General features: G+C 44.0%; 1 protein-coding gene across 9 annotated transcripts in view; it reads left to right on the top strand.

Moving 5' to 3' along the window:
- Positions 1–22,338, top strand: part of SCUBE2 (signal peptide, CUB domain and EGF like domain containing 2) — a 676,704-nt gene that overhangs the window by 596,175 nt on the left and 58,191 nt on the right. For all 9 annotated transcript variants that reach the window (XM_078680979.1, XM_078680981.1, XM_078680980.1 and 6 more), the window contains 2 exons: positions 11,538–11,705; positions 13,284–13,445. In XM_078680979.1, coding sequence (XP_078537105.1) covers positions 11,538–11,705; positions 13,284–13,445 — 330 coding nt within the window. The remainder of the gene's footprint in view (positions 1–11,537; positions 11,706–13,283; positions 13,446–22,338) is intronic.

The following is a 22,338-nucleotide window of genomic DNA, read 5'->3' as shown; positions in this document are numbered from 1 at the left end:
TGTTCTGAGAAATTTAATATTAAAAGAGGTGTGCGCCAAGGGTGCATTTTAGCGCCCTTTCTTTTCACCCTATATATCAACAGCGTGGGAGAACACCTAAGAAACTTTCAGTTTGATTACCCCGCTGTTCCCCATCCCCATCCTTTTGTACGCTGATGACGCAGCAATAATGTCTCGCACCGCCATCGGCCTACAAAGGGCTGTAGCTGAATTTTCAGAATACATGAAGACTCGTGGGTTATTGATTAACGTGTCTAAAACATATTCTATGACATGTAGTAATTCCAAAAAACACAGTGAGGCAATCCATCTGGGGAAAGATAAGATCAAAAATACGGACAGTTTCTGTTATTTAGGAGTCACTTTTGATAGCAGGGGGAGCTGGAAAGAGGCAGTGTTCGCCAGAAAACTGGCTATTACCAGGGCGAACAGCGCTTTGATAAACTTCTCCAGGAAACTGGGCGGGCGCCCAGTGAAGGAACTAACCCAAATTTATCAAGCGAAATGTATCCCTACGGGTACCTATGGTGCTGGGATTTGGGGGATTGTTAGTGCTGATCAGATCCAACGAGCTAAAAATGATTTTTTTTGTTACTTACTGGCTGCCCCCAAATCCTTGTCTACTTCTTTTATCCACAGCGAACTGGGGATACCGTTTGTAGAGGATACGATTAAATCATCCCCTCTGCTCCTTTGGCACAAAATTTGGGTCACCCCAGAAACGTCCCTAAACAGAGATATTGTTTTAGATTGTTTAGCGTTAGACGGAGCAGCTAATATTAACTGGTTACATTTTATTAAAACCATGACCTCGGATATAGGACACAAAGAATACTATGATCACCCTAAGTGCTTAGAAATGGTTCCAAAACTCACTCTCAAAAAATTTATTCTGGAGTTTTTAGACCATAAAAGGTGGTTGGCAGAAAAGGATAAACACACATTTCTGGTAAACCAGAAACTAAATCCACACGTAGGCATACAATCATATCTTCTGTTGGAAGCTAGCCCCTATGCGAGAATGTTGCGACTAGGTTCAGGGCGGATACATTTTATCGTCTGATAACTTTTCCCAATTGTAATGATTGGTCAAAGTCGCTAGGGAAGTGTCCTTGTGACGACACATCAGTCCAATCTAATAGTCACTCTATCCTGTTCTGTAAACATTACGTGACCCCCAAGAAGAGGTTTTTGAAGCCGATCCTTATAAAATGGGGAATAAGGAGCTCCAGAGCAGCTTTTTTTAAACTGAAGCAGCTTGAAACAGCATTTGTGGTAAAAGCGGTCTCCTCTTACTTGAGAAATTCGATTGACCTCCGGAACACTTTAAGTTTGGGGTAACGTAGGCCACAATGCACGTCATCTGTTGCGTTTTATCTTTTCGTTTCTAACAAGGAAACATTTATGTTTAAATTCATGAAATTAAATTGATTGTTTCTTCTTCGTTCAATCTTAGCTATTGAAAATGTATGGCGATAGTCATTTGTATTCTTCAAATTATTCTATCTGCCTGCTATGAATTAACAGGAAAGTTTTGATTGTGGCTGAAATATGATCTTTTTTTTGTGTAAATATATGGCGATTGTTTTCCTTTAAACTTTTTAAATGTTTTTTTTTTTAATATGTTGTGATATTTTATGATTTTGCAACTAAAGTCGAATAAAGCTAATTTTGAACTTTGAACTTGATGTGCACTCAAGTGTTCTCAAGACATTTAAAAATAAAAACACCTGGAGGATACTCTGATCCTGCATAATTTTCAAAGAATGTTAGGTACAGCAATAAATCCCCTGTCAGAGTTTTGTTGAGGATTCCCTGTTAGATTTCTGCTTGGTAGCATAGATAATCAGATCAATGCCTACTGACTGCCCTGGTGTCTGATAATTCTTTTTGGTAAAAAGGATTCTCCAGTATTAGGGGTGTCTTTCATAGATTCACATGCTTGAATAATTCCCCGTCGTCGAAGTGGGAGTCCCACAGTACATATCATAGTAGTAAGAAAACATATATACATAATATATATATAAAATATACATATATACATATATAAATGTAAATATTTAAAATAATATTCATAATAATATTTCACAGTATGTATAATTTAAAATAAATCTTGAAGTACCATAGAACAAAATGAGCCAAAAGTAGCATAGAACACAATTAGGCCCATAGAAAGCATTGAAGGAGAGCTCACTTTAGTAACATATCTAAGTCATTATAATAGTCCACATTCCAGCCAATCAGGCTACAGCACCCTCTAGAACCTTCTCCTCAGAAGCTCAAGCCCTCAGATTTTGTACCACATGTCGTGTGAAGGGAGTCTCCCTGAGCTCTGCTCAGTTTTTTCTCACAACTTCCAAATGTTGTCAATTTTATCAAGAATGTCTACAAAGAAGTCATTATTCACACCCTGCACTTCCTGTGGGAAGCTATGCCTGTTCCATGAGGACCCTCACAGTAAGTGTATTTACTGTTTATACCCAGACCACGAGGTAAAGGACTGCAAGACATTTTCTTCAAAAACCCTAAGGGATAGAGAGGCCCGTCTCCTTCTGTGGCTTCAGAAGTTGCAGACTTCAGATAATCCAGCTTCTGATGTGGAGAGTGTCTTCTTACCACTCTAAGGTCTCCTTTAAGCGTGGGTCAGACACGGAGTTGCCTTCTCCTTTCTTGAAGAAGAAGTTGTTTCTGGAAAAATCTGTCTCTCCACGGGATTTGCCGGCGTCTACGCCTGCGGGACCTGGTTCTCTGGCGTCGCAATCCCAGGCTGTGCCCTCGTCATCTAAAACGCGCCCGTCGACGACTACAAGATCCCTCGACGCTGTACTCACTATGATGACGACATGTTCTTTGTCGACGAGATCAACGACTACGACGACGACCTCGTCGACGACGATCCCAGAGGTGAGACCCATCTCCTCTATTATTAAGATCTCGTCGACGGCGAAGAAGCCTGCCTCGTCAACGACCCAGGCGAAACAACTCTCGTCGACGAAGACCTCGTCGACGAAGACCTCGTCGACGCGCCTCCCGTCGACGGCACCACCTTCGTCAACGGCGCCACTCTCGTCGACGAGATCATCATCGTCGACGGTACCTTCATAGTCGAAGGTACCTTCATCGTCGACAACTGCCTCGTCGATGACAAGATCTACGTCGACGGCTACCTCTTCATCGACTGCACCGTCGAAGGTGAAACACTCATCATCGTCGACATCTGCATCTAAGGTGATGGTCCAGCCTCCGTCGACGACTTCTGCTTCCTCGTCGACTCTTGGTCTTGAAAAGTCAAAAATCTCTAAGAGTTTGTCGACGGAACCGTAGAAATATTCCTTGGCAATGGTGACGGCTTCGGTTGTCAAACGTCCCGCTCCACTGGATTTGAGTCCTCTCAAGGGTGATTCTCAACCTCCGGCTAAGTTATTTGAGTCTGCAGAAAAGAACTCTTCCGATGGTTCCTATGTGGATGAAACTTTTCGTCCTGCGTCAAGTCCTTAGGTGTTACACATTAAGTGCAAGGAATATGAAGATGACGACAATGAGGTCGAGGAAACACTCTTCCCTGTACATGATGATCACTCGGATGTTGACCATGGGGTCCCTATGACACACATTCCACTGTCTCTAGTGTCGAACCTTCAACACATGTTGGTTGACTATAATCGCAGATTTCCACCTTCTGCACCAGCTTCTTCCACTCCTCAACCTCCAGCACCAACGCCGAGACCTACTGCTGCTCCACCAAGGTCTCCAGTAGGCACACAACCAGACACGGACAGTGATGATGCTGTCCGCCAAGATACTGACCAGGACGACGACGACGTCGACGTCCTTGCTGATTGGGATAACTATAGGGCCCAAACACCATCTACTCCACCAACATCTCCCCTGGCTTCTCCACCAGTGGAAATTGGAGGTTTCCACACTCTGATGGTGCGTGCCGTAAAACGTTTTCATTTGACTATGGAAGTCAAGCAACAAGACTGCTTCCTCTATGATTTTAAAGTTCGGCCTCAGAAGCAAATTCATACCATCCCAATTATTGACTTCATCTGGCAAGAGGGGCTCAAACTCATGGAACGACCGAATTCCTTACCAGCCGTGCTTCCCCGGCTTGATAAAAAATACAAGGCGCCTGCAGACTCACCGGCATGCCTTATATCACACCCCAAGGCTGATTCAGTCATTACGCAAGCGGCACAGAAGAGATCGCGCAATCCAGCGACACCTCTGACTTCCCCTCCAGACCAGGAAGGTCGCCATTTGGATTCCATTGGGAAGAAATTGACCACTATGGCAGCCATGACGGTTAGGGCAGCGAACGCCTTAGCCCTCCTTGGACGTTATGACTGTCAAATGTGGTCAGAGATTGCGGTGCTGGTTTCCCTACTTCCGGATTCCTCCAGAGCCGAAGCCCAGATGATTGTGCAGGAAGGGGAAAAGATCCCCTCGGAGATTATCGACTGCGCAGTTGACATTTCATCGACCGGTTTCAGGCAACTCGCAGGTGCTGCGGTCTTAAGGAGGCAAGGCTAGCTCAAGTCTACAACTTTTCGGCCTGAGGTCCAAGCGAGAGTGCTCGACTTGCCTTTTGATGGGGAAAACGTCTTCGGCAAGCACGTGGATGAAGCACTGGAGTCCATCAAGAAGGACACGGACACGGCTCGTGCCCTGGGGTCCCTTCAATACAAGAAACGGCCTTTTCGAGGGGCACGTGGCAGAGGTGCTTCCTCCAATTTTCGTGGCTCCTCCCAGTATCGTTCCTATGGAGATAACAAGCAGCGATACACCTATCAGAACCTGAGTAGGCAATCCGATTCAAGACCTTATAGGAAAAAGAACACCTACAGAGGAGGTGCTACTTCCAAAAAACAGTGACTTTCCCCACATCACGTGTTCTCCTACTCTGAAGATTGGAGGACAAATCTCCCAGCACTTCTACGATTGGTCGAAAATTACTTCGGATCGCTGGGTCCTGGACGTCATCTTAAAGGGCCACGTTCTCGAATTCACCAAATTTCCTCCCACCCGTCCACCCTCTGGTCCTCCCCCAGCTCATCTGAAAGAACTGTTTGCTCAGGTCAAGCTCAAGATACAGAAAGGGGCTGTCGAAGTGGTTCCTCGATTACAACAGGGAAAGGGCTTTATTCCAGCTTTTTTCTAATCAAGAATAAATCAGGAGAGTGGCGCCTAATCCTGGACCTTCGAGCTCTCAACAAGTTCATCAAATCCCAAACATTTCGGATGCTGACCTTATTGGAAATGTTACAGTTCCTCAACCAAGGAGAATTTCTCTCCACCATCGACCTCCAAGATGCATATTTTCATGTGCCAATACATCACAAACACAGGAAATATCTACGCTTCACTGTGGGATCGAAACACTACCAATTCAAAGTATTACCTTTCGGACTTCGCTCTGCGCCGAGAGTTTTCACAAAGATCATGGCTCCGGTAGCTGCATTTCTTCGCTTTTAGGGCATTCAGTTCTACCCTTATTTGGACGGCTGCCTGATAAAGGCTCAAACTTTCCAGGCAGCGGAATAACACACTCAAACTTGCCTGTCTGTTTTTCACACCTTGGGCCTTTCAATCAATCACGAGAAATCCCATCTTTGTCCATCCCAGCAAAGAATCTTTCTGGGGGCAATGATAGATTCTCGTCTGGCAAAGGTGTTTGTCTCCCAGGAGCGACAAACTCGCATGATAAAGTTAGTGGCTCTTCTACGATCAAGAAGGTCCGCTTCTGTCCGGATGTTGAAATCCTTTCTCAGCATGGCATCCTCCTGCATACACCTGATTCAAAATTGCAGGCTTCACATGCGAGTCTCCAAGAGGAATTGGACAAGCAGTGGAGACAAGTCTCGGGGTCGTTCAACGACAAGGTCAACTTGACCCCCCGCATTCAGAGTGCATTGGAATGGTGGGCCCACCTCCCAAACATCGCCTTTTCAGGCTGCGGATCCCACGCTTACCCTCACAACGGATGCCTCACTGGAGGGTTGGGGTGCACACCTCGAAGGTTTGTCAGTCAAAGGCAAATGGACGGCAGCTCAATGCAAATGGCACATAAACCGCCTGGAGCTCTTGGCCATCTTCCTCGCCCTAAAATCATTCCGGACACTGGTGGAAGGAAAATCGCTACTGGTGCGTACAGACAACACCACCAGTATGCACTACCTCAACAAACAAGGAGGTACAAAATCTCTTCTGCTGGTCAGACAAGCACAATAGATCTGGGAATGGGCAATCCACCATCACGTCCAGCTGTCAGCGGTTCACATGCCTGGTATCCAACGCCCTTGCCGACTCCCTCAGCAGATCGGCAACAGACAATCACGAGTGGGAACTCCATCAACCGACCTTGGAGTACATATTTCGCTTGTGGGGCTAACCGTGGTTATATCTGTTTGCGACTCCGATCAACCGTAAATGCCTACGCTTCGCAAGTCGCCATCCCCACAAAGGATCGAGCAGGAATGCGTTTTCGATCAACTGGTCAAACAAATTTGTTTACGCTTTTCCTCCAATACCTCTGATCCCACGCCTGCTGCACAAGATGAGACTTCAACCATGCCATGTCCTACTGATTGCGCCCAGGTGGCCACGTCGCCCATTGTTCACGGATCTCCTTCTGTTCTCCCAGTGCGATCCTGTTCTTCTTCGCCCTCTTCCTCATCTGCTCACCATGAGCCGAGGGCAGATTGCCATCCGTATCCGGCGTCTCTCCAGTTACATGCTTGGAACCTGAGCACAATGAGTTTGCACACTTGACTATCACTCCTGAATGCAGGGAGGTGCTTGCTCAGGCACGTGCTCATTCGACGATTAAGACCTATAAATTGAAATGGAAACGGTTTTGTGTCTGGTGCCACAAGGAACAACTCAATCCGATGCTCGCCACACCTCAGCAGATCCTGCCTTTTTTCCTCCTGCTGGCAAACTCGGGACTTTCGCATTCCACTCTTAGAGTTTTCCTGGCTGCGATTTCCCGTTTCCGCCATGATGGTACCACGTCACTGTACTCCTCCTGGATCATTCGTCAGTTCTTTAGAGGCCTGTTCCGGATGTTTCCGCCCATCCGGCGTCCACCACCTGTTTGGCGCCTAAATCTGGTCTTATCTCAGCTCCTTAGACCTCCTTTTGAACCCATTCATTCAGCAGAATCGAACATCCTCACCTGGAAGGTTGCTCTCCTGCTCGCCCTTACATCCGCGAGTGAGTGACATTCAAGCTTTCACCGTCCAGCCTCCTTTTCTACAATTCTCCAAGGATGCTGTTACTCTTCGTACAAATCCTAAATTTATTCCCAAGGTCCCTTCACCTCAATGAACCTGTCATTCTCAGAACTTTTTTCCCAGACCCTCAGTCTCCCACTGAGCGCTCTCTTCATTCATTGGACTTAAAACGCTGCCTTAAATTCTATATTCAGCGTACTGCTTCCTTTCGCAAATCAGACCAGCTGTTTGTGGCCTATGGCCGAATGCGCAAGGGACATCCAGTCACTAAACAATCCATTGCTAGGTGGATTTCTTCTGCCATCTCTTTCTGCCATCAACGGGCTGGCAAGCCTCTTTCTGCTCCGGTGCACCACACTCAACGAGGGCTGTTGCATCCTCCACTGCCCTCTTTGCTGGAGTGCCGATACATCAGATCTGCAGGGCGGCAACATGGTCCAGCAGACACACGTTCACAAGGCACTACTGTGGAGGCAGTCAACGCTGCGGACACTGCTGTGGGTCAGACGGTGCTTCGAAACCTCTTCAAATAAGGTGAACTTCTGTTGCTTCCCGCCTCCTATCATAAAAGGTTGTATTCACGTTATATGTTTTATGCACTGCAACTTTCCTCTGTGCCTTTTATGATACTTATTATGGAGTACTGCTTTCTACTCTTATTCAAGCATGTGAATCTATGAAAGACACCCCTAATACTGGAGAAGAACAGAAGTTACTTACCTGTAAACTGTGGTTCTCCAGTATTGGGCTTCATCCTGGACCCCTCCCTCTCGATGACCAGACAAGTCAACGCCGTCTCCTCATCGTGCTTCAACACCCTGCGTATGCTTCGCAAGATCTTCCGCTGGATCCCGACCGAGACCAGGAAGACTGTCACCCAGGCACTCGTCACCAGCCGACTGGACTACGGAAACGCCCTCTACGCCGGAACCACAGCCAAGCTACAGAAAAGACTCCAGCGCATCCAGAACGCCTCCGCCCGACTCATCCTGGATGTCCCCCGACGCAGCCACATCTCCAGCCACCTGAGGAACCTGCACTGGCTTCCCGTCGACAAGAGGATCACGATCCGGCTCCTCACCCACGCACACAAGTCTCTCCACGACCTGGGCCCCAAGTACCTCAACGACCGCCTGACCTTCTACACGCCCACCCGCCAGCTACGGTCCACCAGCCTCGCCCTCGCAGCCGTACCATGCATCCGAAGAGCCACCGCCGGAGGAAGATCCTTCTCTTACCTGGCTGCCAAGACTTGGAACTCCCTCCCCATCCACCTTCGGCTGACCCAGGACCATCTCGCCTTCAGGAAACAACTCAAGACCTGGCTGTTCGAGCAGTAGCATACCCCTCTCCCCAAGCGCCTTGAGACCCTCCCGGGTGAGTAGTGCGCTATACAAATGGCATGATTGATTGATTGATTGATTGATTTCATAGATTCACATGCGACCCACCCTTCCTCCCCTCAGAGGCTCTCTTCTCCTCATGCACTTGGTCACTTTGGTGCTACGAAAATCTGAGGGCTTGAGCTTCTGAGGAAAAGGTTCTAGAGGGTGCTGTAGCTTGATTGGCTGGAATGTGGACTATTATAATGACTTAGATATGTTACTAAAGTGAGCTCTCCTTCAATGCTTTCTATGGGCCTAATTGTGTTCTATGCTACTTTAAAACTTTTGGCTCATTTTGTTCTATGGTACTTCAAGACTTATTTTAAATTATACATACTGTGAAATATTATCATTATGAATAATATTTTAAATATTTATATTTATATTTATATATGTATATATGTATATTTTATATATATATATATATTATGTATATATGTTTTCTTACTACTATGATATGTACCGTGGGACTCCCACTTCGACGACGGGGAATTATTCAAGCATGTGAATCTATGAAAGAGACCAATAATGGAGAACCACAGTTTACAGGTAAGTAACTTCTGTTCATTTCCAAGGTCTTAGCCCTCTAGCTAGGGCTGCCTGCCTATGCCATTTAGGCTACAAATAATCCACAATAAGGAATTTCCATGGTCATGGCTGGCCCTTTCGCATTAGAGCTGCCTGCCTTTGCTATTTAGGTTACAAGAAAAGCACCAAACGGGTCACTACCTCCTCAAAGGCTTTTTCTTTATCAAATGTTTATTGCTCCTTTCTCCAGGGTGGGCAATGTGTCAAGACAGTACCAACGTTTGTACTGTATTCATGCTCCTGCCCACTTCTTGAGAATAGGCTAAGGACATGATTGCTGGACTCAAATGGTCAATCTAACAGAGAATGAGTATCCCGCCTCCTTTCTTTGGGGACGTTGACTTTTACCACTCACCATAGCATGCAGTTTAGAAGTGGCTTTTGACAGCATCCTAAATAGGTAGGTAGTGATAATATCTGAGTAGGTGTGCTCTATGATTTGAGGCTAGTATTCCATATATTGTATCTAATGCAGTACAAAAATGAGCACCAAAGCACACTTTAGTAGTCCGTAAGTAGATATCTATTTGTGCAAGTATCAGTATTTTGACATAAATATATAGTCCATATCCAATCTTCGTTTTTCTCTTTTATACGTAGCTTTATTCTTTAAATATTTCCAAATCTTGATACATACAGACAACATAAGCAGCTAACATGTGTTTCATTCTTTGGACTTTTTCAAGGCTAGATAGTCTTGTCGGAGCAATGTAAAACTCTGTTAGTTGACAGTTTCAATTCAGCAGCCCAAAACAATAAGTTGAGTGGACTATATAGGCAGAATGCGTCTCTGTAGGAAATACTCGTATAAAATAATAGGTCTGGCGTTATAATCACAAGTCCAATTAAGTTCTAAAAGAAGCAATGTCGTATGCGTACACAGAAAAGAAACATCTATGCCCAAAACCATATGGCCGAGTAGTATCTCCAAATTGCAAGATTAGGCCTTGATACACCTGCAAAAGTAGGAGCATCTGGATACAGCACACTGGGGTACAAATAATACAATATACTGACCGCTGAGAGTACCTACCACCGGCCGACCAAGATATTCATTTGCACGGTCTCTAGCACAAGAGTAACGAGCAGTGATCTTTTAAGACACCATATTTGGCTCTTGCTTTTTAGCAGACCCATCTTGTCCTTTTGTTTTATGAGCAGCAATTACTTTAACCCACATTGTTGGTACTTCTTGGTCATCCTATGATACTTCACTCAATCTTGTATTGTTGCCCCTTCTCACATTTGGTGAGCTTGGATCTGAGCACACTGGTAACACAAATAAACAATTGCACAATGTTGAGCGCTTCTACAGAAAGAACTCCCTTTGTTTGTCTTTCTTATTGTGCACACATTGTTTTTCCATTTAGTTTGTCTAATGATTTCGGTATAGTGTGAATCTACTTTGTAATGCATATCCTTTGAAAAGGAATGCTCGAAATTGTCGGAGTCTATCTGTTCTGCGATCCTGTGTCACAGCTTCAGGAGGTCGTGGATTCTCTAATCATCTCCGTAGGTGTGTCTTCTCCCATTCAGTTCTTGATACCGAATTGTGGCATACCAGATGTCAAATGTTCTTTTTCTATTTTGCTTTTTCCAGAAATATAGATCACTGTTAATCTATTCCAAAAGTGGCAGTGACCATTGTGGGGGTAGTGCGTGAAACTGGAGAAGCACTCCTGTAGCAGAATCAGGAACAGAAACAGTGTATACAGTTACTCAGAATCGATCTGCAGACCAAAAAACAAGTTTATTTCCAAAGCATCTTATGACGTGTTTTGGCCAAGAAGTGGCCTTGATCACGTAAAGAAACAGGCCGCCTATTCCCAGCGTAAATAATAGTGATGTAGAGAAAGGACTGAGTGATCTCAATGGTGCATATAGAATCTTCAGGAAGGCGCCATCTTTAAATGGTTCAAATTCACATGTCGAAAAGCAGTGAGCAAGGGAAGAAAGGGAAAAGGGCGAGCGCTTGAGGGGTATGCTATGCATTTGTCTTTTTAGAGCTAATCACAATGAGCCTATTAATGTCTGTTTCTTGCCTTTAAAGGTCTGCTGTATACTTCTACATTTAAAGGAGGACTATGTATGCATGAAAGTGTTTCTTCTCTACACACAAATGAGAAATATTTGTATAAACTTTGAAACATTTTAGGGACTAAATCAAAAGCCAAAAATAGAAAAAGCAATATGTTTGACTCATGGCTACAGAGATCATTGGAAATAGTTGTTGCGCGTTTTAAAGGAAATAAAATGAGGAAGCCAAAAATGCAACTTGTTTGTATCAGATTCCTTCTTTAGACTATGTTCTTCTTCTTTCTTGCAGGTCATTGTCTGCCCGGTGAATATTCTCTTGATGGTTTTAAACCATGTCATCTGTGTCCTCTTGGGACCTACCAACCAGAGAAAGGCAGAACATCATGTTTTTCTTGTGGAGGTGGTCTTGGAAGTAAGCACGTAGGTGCCACATCATTTCAGGACTGTGAAACAAAAGGTAAGAATGAAACAGTGTCCGAGTGTAGTTTTACGGAGTTAAATACTAGTCCTTAATAAATGTAGATTGTTCCTGGGCCATTAACATCACTTGCAAATCAATCGACAAGATTTGGTCGGATCAGACTCTCAATACACCACTGGAACATAATGGACCATTTTCATAAACCATGCAAGGCAGTTGATGTAGTGGATTAAGTGTAGCACACTTACAAATTGAATGTGTATGGCTACATAGAGCTCATTTGATTCTTCTTAGAAGCATGCAAGCTTAGCAGGCGCTAAACCCAACCACTCCCAAGACTTGCATAATAGAAAGAGAGTCGCAGCTGAAGAGATTTGTTTAGTGGTGAACAGTGATAAGCTAGTAACAAATAAACCAAACACCACACGCACCACCTACTCGAAAAGGAGTTCAGATATTTTGATGAGCTTCCAATAAGTTGTATATACAGAAATTATGCAGCTGTGTGATTGAAGTGACATCTTTCCACACCCTCTCCTGCTTGGGAATGTAATAACAAAGAAATATTTCTTCATCGGAGGTCAGGGCGATAGTGATGTCCATGGCATCAACTTCATCTCCTCTTTGGAAATCAGATCTCCATTTACTACATTGGCGGGTGGATATTTGGTCACCATGCTTCATACTGTTCTCCAGGCAAAACATTCTTAATAGACATCTTCTCTCAAAAAATGCTTTGGTTAATGTTAAGTCCAGTCCAGTGGGACAGACGGGTGGCACTCGTACTATCAGCGGTGGCATGGATTTGGTATTTGCATGGATAGACGCATCTTTCAGGTGTTCTACTTTGAAACTGTTTCTTATGATAATTGGCTGTATTTCTTGTGCCACATTCCTCAGTAGCATGAATGCAGTTCTTGTTTGGTTTCTAAGTACAAGTGGGAACTTGTGTGTGGCACAGCATTTATTGCAAAGACTCTGAGAACCTCTGGATGGTTTATTTTGAGAGTGTAGTTTACTGTCCTTGTCAGAGTCGATGCCAGTCTTGTTACTGGTAATGTATGCCAGATTATGACTACAGATTGCATCATCCAGGCAAAGGAGTGAGGCTGGCTGTGTTCAGTATATCTCATTGCTTCTGTTCTGGGAAAATAGTAGCATGTGTATTCCTTGGCTTCACATCAAAACAAGCCAGAATAGCTCCTCTCTCCCAGCAAGATCATTCTTACAATGAGGTGTATTGTGTGACTAGCAGGTTACAGATTTTGTGTGCATTTTACTCTTAAATTACCAGATGACATCAGGTAATGAGGTTCACCATGCTTCTGTTTTTGGTTTTCATTTAGCAGTGCAGGGCATTCTGGGATTTGTAGTCTTTCTTACATCAATTGAACCAGTTGGAGCAACGTTACACATTGCAGAAGTAATATGGACTGGATTGTGATGTCTCCAAGGACTTGGAGTCATCTGGTGACTTATTTTATCTCCAAGTATATCTCCAAGTATATCAGTGAGCCCAATATACTGGATATATATAGTTTTTAAACAATTACGTACTGTCAAATTGTGTATTTGAACTTTGTAAGCAAATTAACTGTTTTCTTATTGCTCCAGTTCAGTGTTCACCTGGACATTTCTACAACAGTTCAACTCACAGATGTATCCGTTGTTCGATGGGGATGTACCAGCCAGAGTTTGGACAGAGCTACTGCATTTCATGCCCAGGAAATACCACCACAGACTACGATGGCTCGACAAATATAACGCACTGTAAAAGTAAGTACAGCTTTCTCTGTGCTCAAGCCAACAGATCAGAAAGAGGAGTATTTATTTCTCTGTGATATCAGCAATATGGAACCCACGTCACTAATGTACAAGGCAACCCTGTCTTGTGTCATGAGACCGCATGCCTGAAGGCGTTCTGAATCAGACTGTGATATTTGCACAGGCCTACGAAACCAGGCCTAATAAAGGATATTTTTAAAGGTGAATGCCAAAGCTTCCATCAAGTCTCCACATTACATGTAGGAAGTTGGAATAATGTGAGCCCTCCCATCTGCCGATACCCCACTGCCACTAGTTCTCATCCAAGCTGGCAGGCCGGGATGATTATTCTCCCTGTTTGCTGAAGGTATCGAAAGGCACTTGAGCATCACTTTCCTTAAATATTCGAGAACTGGAGTTAGAATAGTAAATCATTCTCTCCTCAAATACCCCATCTAGCCTCACAGACTTGGATATTTCGAGGCCTCTCTTGCAGGTACTGGGGGATGGAGAGAAATGGTGGTACTACCGTGAGGCGTAGAACAGACTGGGTTGAACATGGACGCTGTGAGTGTTTATATCTCTCACATGTTAGTCAGCTTGTACCTGTGCATGTTGAATGCAGGGGTATTGGCAGACACCCTAGATTACTCCAGTATTGGAGCTTTCATAGATTCACATGCCAAAAGCAATGCTTAGCAGTATAGCAAACTGAAAGAGGTCTGGGCCCATTTCTCTTTTGCAACCCATAACCCTTGTTATGAAAAAGGACCAAACTTTTCCCTGAACCAATCAGAGCTCCTCACCTTCTAGAACACTCCTGAGAGAACCTCTTGCTCCTCAGATTTTCTACCGCACCTTGTGCTAGGGAGTCTCCTTTGAGCTCTGCTCAAACTCTTCAGTTCTACTCACTTTGACTTGGATTTGTGGTTGTCTCATTTTCCAGATTGGTTTATTTGAAGTTCTTTCTTCTACTACCATGGCTGACAAAGAGAAAAAATGACTTTTTAGAGCTTGTGCCACCTGCTCTAAGAAAAGGCTCTATACAGATGACCCTTATAAAGACTGCATTTACTGCCTTTATCCAGACCATGAGGCAAAGGATTGTAAGGTATGTTGTACCTTTTCCATAAAAACCTTGAGGGATCATGAGGGAAGACTATTACTTTGGCTTCAGAAGGTGAAAGCCAGGAAGGAGATCCTCTCAAGTGATAGTGAGGAGGAGTCATCTTCATCTAGGAGATCTCAAAAAAGGAACAGATCTCCTCAGGCTCATACCTCGGGTGAGAGACCTGAGAAGGCCCCTAAAAAGACCACTTCAGGGTCTTCAGGGCGCAGTCCCTCAAAATCTCCTTTAGGAAAAACTAAGGAGAAGAAGGGTCATGCTTCAGAGGTGAAACATGTGAAGAAAACTACCTCAGAGCCTTCAAAATCTCCTCCCAGGGTCAAAATTACTATAAAAAAGCCATCCTCCACACCTTCTGAGGAGAAAGAGAAAAAATCTACATTGTCGACGAGGAAAATGACATATCACACCGGAAATTACATCTAGTAAGGTGTCTTCATTAGTTCCTTCTCAACTTCTGGAAGAAGAGGATTCGGAGGACAAAAATGATGGTGGTCTTTTTGGATATGCTAGTAGCCCATCTCAGTTATGGGTGAAAAACCAAGAGGAGGACTCGCAGGATGAGTATGAAGGATTGCAGGATGGTCCCCAACAACAGCAACAATACCACCAGGAGCATCACGAGGAGATGACAAGTGTGCCATCTTCGTTATTGAAAGATCTCCAATTCATGTTAGACGATTATAGGAGAAGATATCTTGTACCTCAGACCTCTAAGGAAATTCCAAAGGTTACACCTCGACAACGCTCTGTACCAGGTACACCAGTACGTAGGCGTGAGATCTTGCCAGAGCCTCTTACGAAATCTCCACCACCAAGATCTCAGCAAGATCCAGATACCACAGATGATGACCATGAAGAAGGGGAGATTACGGACCCTAGCAAAGAGTGGGGCGATTATCTCATTCCGTCACCTTCATCTCCTACACCAAAACCTGTGGATTCTCTGCCAGAGGACATTGGTGGATTTCATAACCTGATGGAGAGGGCCACAAAAAGATTTGCACTCGCCATGGTGGAGGATAAAGCTGAACGTAGGTCTGTTCGGTCTTTGCCGATTGTAAGTCATATTTGGGAGGAAGGCCTAAAGGTCATGGAAACACCAGCTACAGTGACTCTGGTGCTCGCCAGGCTAGACAAAATATATAAAGCGCCTGCTGACGCTCCAGCTTGTCTTTTGGGTCATCCCAAACCGGACTCAGTTATTACACAAGCGGCACAACAAAAGTCAAGAAATCCGTCAGCTCCGATTACAGCACCCCCAGACAGAGAAGGTAGGAGGCTGGAAAGAGATTTTCCTCTATATCGGCTCTACTAGTAAAGGCTGCAAATGCCCTGGCTATTCTGGGAAGGTACGACAGGCAAATGTGGTGTGACCTTTCGCCATATATTGACCGTGTGCCGGAAGCAGAGAGGCAAGAACCCAGGAAAATTCTACAAGAGGGGGAGAGGACTTTGGCAGAAGTCATAGATTGTGCTATAGATATAGCAGCTACAGCTTTCAGGTCTCTGGGAGGAGAAGCTGTACTACGCAGACAAGGGTGGTTAAGAGCTACGGCGTTTAGACCAGAGGTCCATAATAAGATCTTGGACCTTCCTTTTAACGGTGAAGATTTGTTTGGCAAGCATCTAGATGACACACTACAAAGTATCATAAAAGATACTGATACTGCTAAGGCATTAGGAACTCTACAATATAGAAAGGTTCCTTTTCGAGGCTCTAATGGTAGGGGCCAGACGTCCTACAGAGAAGGATATCAGCAGGGGAGATATTTCTCTTGCATAGACTTGTTTGCCAAGCTAGGTCTGACTCTACACGAGGAAAAATCATCCCTTCGACCAACAAAACAATCACCTTTTTGGGAGCAATTCTGGATCCAGAGAGAAACAAGGCGTTTCCCTCAAAAGAGAGACAGCTGAAAATTATGTCTTTCTTCCAAGACTTTATAAAAATAAAGTGTCTTTCAGTACACAAGTACAAATCATTACTGGGAACAATGTCCTCTTGCATTCCCCTTGTGCCTCACTGCAGGTTAAGAATGCGCCCGTTGCAAGAGCAGCTGGATCTACAATGGCGTCAAGCGGAGGGATCCTTCAAGGATGTAGTCCAGGTAACACCGGACATGGTTCAGGCAGCAACATGGTAGACACAGGAGCAGAATATCTCACAGGGTCGTTCATTCCTTACAACATCAGCCCCATTGATAGTGACTACAGATGCGTCCCTAGAAGGATGGGGAGCATTTCTTCAAGACCTTCAAGTCAGCGGGCGTTGGAAGTTACACGAGCAGCAATTACACATAAACCTGCTAGAACTAAGGGCAGTCCGCTTCGCATTACTAGCTTTTCTACCAAGGATAATAGGGTCGTCAGTGTTGATAAGAACGGACAACACAACTGCGATGCACTACTTAAACAAGCAGGGAGGAACAAGATCTCTCTCCCTCTCTCAAGAAGCCCAGGAAATATGGGAATGGGCGCTAAAGCAAGGGATATCCATGACAGCAGAACATCTCCCTGGGGATCAAAACATCAAGGTGGATACTCTCAGCAGGCTCAAGTCATCCTGCCACAAGTGGGAGTTAGACCAGAGGGTCGTAAACAACATTTTTCGAAGATGGGGGAAACCAACAGTAGACCTCTTCGCAACAGTAGAGAACAAGAAATGCCAGTTCTTCGCAAGCTAGCTTCCCCAGAGAGGGTCTTGGGGGAATGCGTTTTCGATGGCATGGTCCGGCTTCTTTGCCTACGTTTTTCCTCCGATTCCCCTCCTGCAGCGAGTGCTTGTGAAGATCAAGAAAGAACCGTGCAGGCTGATACTGATAGCCCCATGGTGGCCCAGACAACACTGGTTCACGGAGCTTCTGCTGCTGTCGGAAGTCCATCCGATTCGCCTCCAACCAATGCCATCGCTTCTGACGATGTCCCACGGACAAGTACTTAATCCGGATCCAAACTCCTTCCGCTTAGCGGCCTTTCTCCTGAGCACTGTGAGTTTCAACATCTAAATATCTCAGAAGAATGTAAACACATCCTCTCAAAAGCTAGGGCGGATAGTACAAACAAAACCTACAGGATGAAATGGAAGAGATTTTGTCTCTGGTGTCAAAGAAACAAGATTCATCCTCTGACTGCGGCTCCTCATGAAATTATTTTAGGACTAATCCTAAATTTATTCCTAAAGTACCAACAGACTTTCATTTAAATGAACCATTGGTTTTAAAACGCTTTTTTCCTCAACCAACAACAGCGGCGGAAAGAGTTTTGCATTCGCTGGACGTCCAACGATGTCTCAAATTCGATTTACAAGAGACTAAGAACTTTTGCAAGCCTTCACAGCTTTTTGTCGCTATCAGCGCACCCAGAAAAGGCTTCCCTTTATCAAAACGTGGAATTGCCAGGTGGATTTCCATTGCGATTGTCTACTGTCACCAAGCGGCTGGAAAACCTCTGAACGCACGAGTTCGTGCCCATTCTATGAGAGCAGTGTTCACATCCACTGCGTTATTTGCATGAGTGCCGATCCAGGATATCTGCAGGGCAGCAACCTGGACATCGCCGCACACCTTCACCAGACACTACTGCTTGGAAGCAGCTGCCGAGCCAGATGTGGCAGTGGGAGAAGTGGTGCTGAGAAACATCATCCAATATTGGTGAGCCCTCTTTACATCCCTCCATCCTTTTCTCTTGCTTACAGGCACATTTTTATTTTACTATGTATGGTTTATTCATGCTGTATTATATAATGATCGGAAAAAGAGAGCAAATGTGCTTTGTTATATCACTGCTCGCTATTCTGATTCAGGCATGTGAATCTATGAAAGCTCCAATACTGGATAAAAGAACAAGTTACTTACCTGTAACTGTAGTTCTCCAGTATTGGAAGCTTTCATGAATTCACATGCGACCCACCCTCCTCCCCTGAGAGTCTCACCTTGGATTCAGCACGGAAAGTGTTGTATACACAAGTGCACAAAAATCTGAGGAGCAAGAGGTTCTCTCAGGAGGGTTCTAGAGGGTGAGGAGCTCTGATTGGTTCAGGGAAAAGTTTGGTCATTTTTACATAACAATGGTTATGGTTTGCAAAAGGGAAATGGGCCGAGGCCTCTTTCAGTTTGCTATACTGCTAAGCATTGCTTTTTTATGTACCGGAGACTCCCGTCTCGACGACAGGGAATGATTCAGGCATGTGAATCTATGAAAGCTTCCAATACTGGAGAACTACAGTTACAGGTAAGTAACTTGTTTTCTCCACTGCAGTTTGGCTGTATCCCAGGGACTCCCATCCTTATTCTATAGGGATGCACATGAATCCCATCCTCATCTCTAACCTTGCAATGGACCTTGATTATACCCTAGACTGGGAGGTTGGTTGGGTCCTGCCTCCCACCTTCTTGTCCGTCGCCTAAGGATTGTTGTGTGTAATACAGTATAGGACTGATTACAAGTTGGGGCGGTTAATTCTGTCCGATGCAGATACGCACGGGACAGAATTGGTTTTATTTAACGCATAATGATTGGAATGCGTTAAATAACCCAACATTTGTTAACGTTCTTTAGGTCAAACCTACCAAAAGATAACAGGGGAAAACAAACAGAATTTACTGTATCATGAGGATTTTGGTGTGTTAAACCCCAAAATATGCATGTTATTCCCCATAAACTTATAATAGGTGTTATTTATCGCACCTGATAAATAACATACCCCGTGGTATCTTTACCAGGGATGATAAATAACGACTCAACTTGTAATCAGGCCCTATGGCAGATAGGTAACGGTTTCAGGGAAGCTCTTCAGTTCCTTCTGACCTGTCTTGTCCTCAGTCTGCTCCATTTTTCCATCTCACCTGACCTCCAGCAACCTCCCAGCCCCTGTTGGCAGCCTCATCCTGCTTTATTTATTTATGCGTTTTTATGTAGCGTGAACTGTACCCGAAGGTGTCAGAGCGCTTTACAGTAGAACCAGTTACTTACATAAGGACTTCAAAGTACATGAATAACAGAACAGATACAAACAGATAAACTCTAAAATTACATAAGAATGGTGGTAAGTACTTATGTATACTACAGATACTAGGGGCCAGAGTTACATATATACAAGTTGCAAATTCACGCGGGTTTACATTTTAAGAAGAGTTGAAATGACCTTTTCTGCAACCTATGCGTTGAACTGGGCGCATATTCCCTCAGAGTTATTGAAGCAGTCAAAAATGAGCAGTACTTTTGAAACTCCTGAAAATATTGCCCTTTACGGAAGGGATCTATAACTTGTGCGAGTACCACAGTGAGGCTTCATTGACTTTAAATGCTATGCTTGGTGAAGGGCTATTTCTCATACATTGTAAAATAAAAGGTTCCTCAACATTTCTTTGCTTACCAAGTGGCAAACACTCTAACTTGGAATATGTTGTAGTGCCAAAGTCACGAAAAGTGTCGCCCAGCCTAATCTCAAGGAGATGTTTCACATCTACACCAATTATGCTGAACACTTGGTAGACAAGGGTGTTTTCAGACTCTAGTTTTTATATTATGTCCACTGCAACAGTCATACTTTCCTGTAAAAATCTAAGAATGCAGTAGAGTGTACTTTTTTTCAAATCACTAGCAATATGTGACCAAAGATCCTCACATTTCTTGCATTTGGCATCATCACTCCGCAAAAGTTCTGTAAACGGCTGCCACATGCATAATATAGCATTCATGGCCTCTAGGACTGAGAACCACCAGCTAAGGGACACATTCGGGATGACTCTTTCGTTGATGCCACACAAAGCACAAAATGAGAAATATTTGCATTTTAGTTTCCGTGCATAACAAAACAGTGCACCAGAATGGACTAAAAAGTCAATAGCATTCTTCAATAACTCTGAAGACTGTAAAGATGCTTTCAGCATACCATCTAACAAGTGGCAAGGATCTCTTACAGGGAAGCACTTCAGCTCAGGTGTCGATTTTGTCAGGTCATCACACAACTTTTTCATAAACGTAGCCAAATCACTGCAAATATAAACTCAAGCATAGTCAAAAAATCAAATATGATTTAGATATTTCTTGATTCTGTACAGTTTATAAAATAAATAAACAACACTTAAAACATGCTTCTAACCCCTGTATCAGACCAAAGACCACAAAACTGAAAAAAAGAAGAAACAATATTTTAGTGACATCCCTAAACAACAAAACTCAAGCAGAATAATGTTAGCCCAGTCTTTCTTACTGCTACCTTATATAACAAAGTTACATTGTATTGGCCCCTTCAGGAAGAAATTAAAATGACTCTTTCACTCTCCTTTTCCTTCCTTTGAAAGGTATTTAGTTTGTGGTTGTGCAGGGGGGATTTTCAGTGTTTATATATTTACAGTGGTGAGGGCTAGTTCCCTTCCAGTGGGGTTTTATCAGTTATAGGTTTAAACTTAAAACCAGACAGCCTGATTATAATGTGTATGATTTATTGAGCTCTCCTAGATTACCCTCCCACCCACGGTATCCCCACTCCTAATTTTACCCTTGCATTATTACTTTCACTTTCTTATAAAAACCAAGTTACAAGGGAGTGTTGGGCATGTGAGGAATCAATGAGATCCACTTGTTTGTACACGCAACCGGGGCTGCACCCAACGCCTTAAGTGGGATGGGTCTCTCCTGGACTCAGAGCCAGTAGTATTTAAACACGAATATTGAAACGGGTCCCTGTTAGGCCCTATATTCATATACTTAACTTCACTGTCAAAAACACTGATCGATTTCTGAACAATAACATTTTTACATTTATAGTAATCCATATCAGCGATTTAGTTCCGGTCTATATTTCACATATTACACACTTATGGAATGCAAGATTAAGTAAGCGATTACCAGGACGTGGTGTTTCTGTATTTTTTTCGTGTAGTGCTCTTGTATAGTGCATATTTGTAACCAAGTCTCCTTCAGGTGTTTAGAGAGCTCTGACTTTGAGACAGAAGACAGTGCGAGTTTCTCACAGTGCCTGTCTGTGGGTCAAAAAGGTATTCAGAATACATGGTCATTCGATCCTTGGCCTCTCTGCAAATAGTACAGAGCAACTGTCTCGTATTTCAGTTGCAGTTGTGATTTTGTGCAAATGTGTATGAAGGAGGTATTCAAATGTCAATATTTTGACAAGGTGAGTAACGGAAAAGGCAGTGCTTCCAGGTGAGTGTGTGCCTTGTGTGTTTGCAGGGTGGTGAAGGAGTTGTAAGGAAGTGCATTCAGGAAAGAGTGAAAATAGAGTACAGAAGAGGAAAGACATAAGCTGCAATATATGGAGATGGACAAGATGTAGAGCAAAAAAGGGCATACATGTCTAACACAGAGTGAAGCTAACGGGAATGAGTGAGACACTCTGAAAACCACTCCGCCATCCAATGTTCAGTTTACAGTCTTAATTTAAGAATGTAAGCATTTTCAATATTAATTATTCACAACAAACTTATTGTGGTTGCTCATTAATCTTAAACAGCTAACAACCATTAGCAAATCCAATACTACTGGCTGGTTTAATGTGTTTGTTATATATCTGGTTGCAATAACAGAAAGCTCAGTTACCAACCAAAACACCAGTTGAGTGGCACACATGGGAAGCTGAAGAAATTTAGCATGTGTTCAAGCCACGCCCTTAATTGGAGTTTCCCCCCTTCTTTTTTCTTTCCACTTGAAGCCCTGGCTGCACCCATACCATTCAGGCCCATTTTCATCTGAAGAGGCCGCAATTAACTGATTCATGATGCGCCAGGCACTGCCATGTGGCACTGCCCTCATCCT

The sequence above is a fragment of the Lissotriton helveticus genome, chromosome 3_1 (genome assembly GCF_964261635.1).
Source record: "Lissotriton helveticus chromosome 3_1, aLisHel1.1, whole genome shotgun sequence".
In the NCBI taxonomy this organism is placed as follows: domain Eukaryota; kingdom Metazoa; phylum Chordata; class Amphibia; order Caudata; family Salamandridae; genus Lissotriton; species Lissotriton helveticus.
This window is presented reverse-complemented; position numbering and strand designations above follow the sequence as displayed.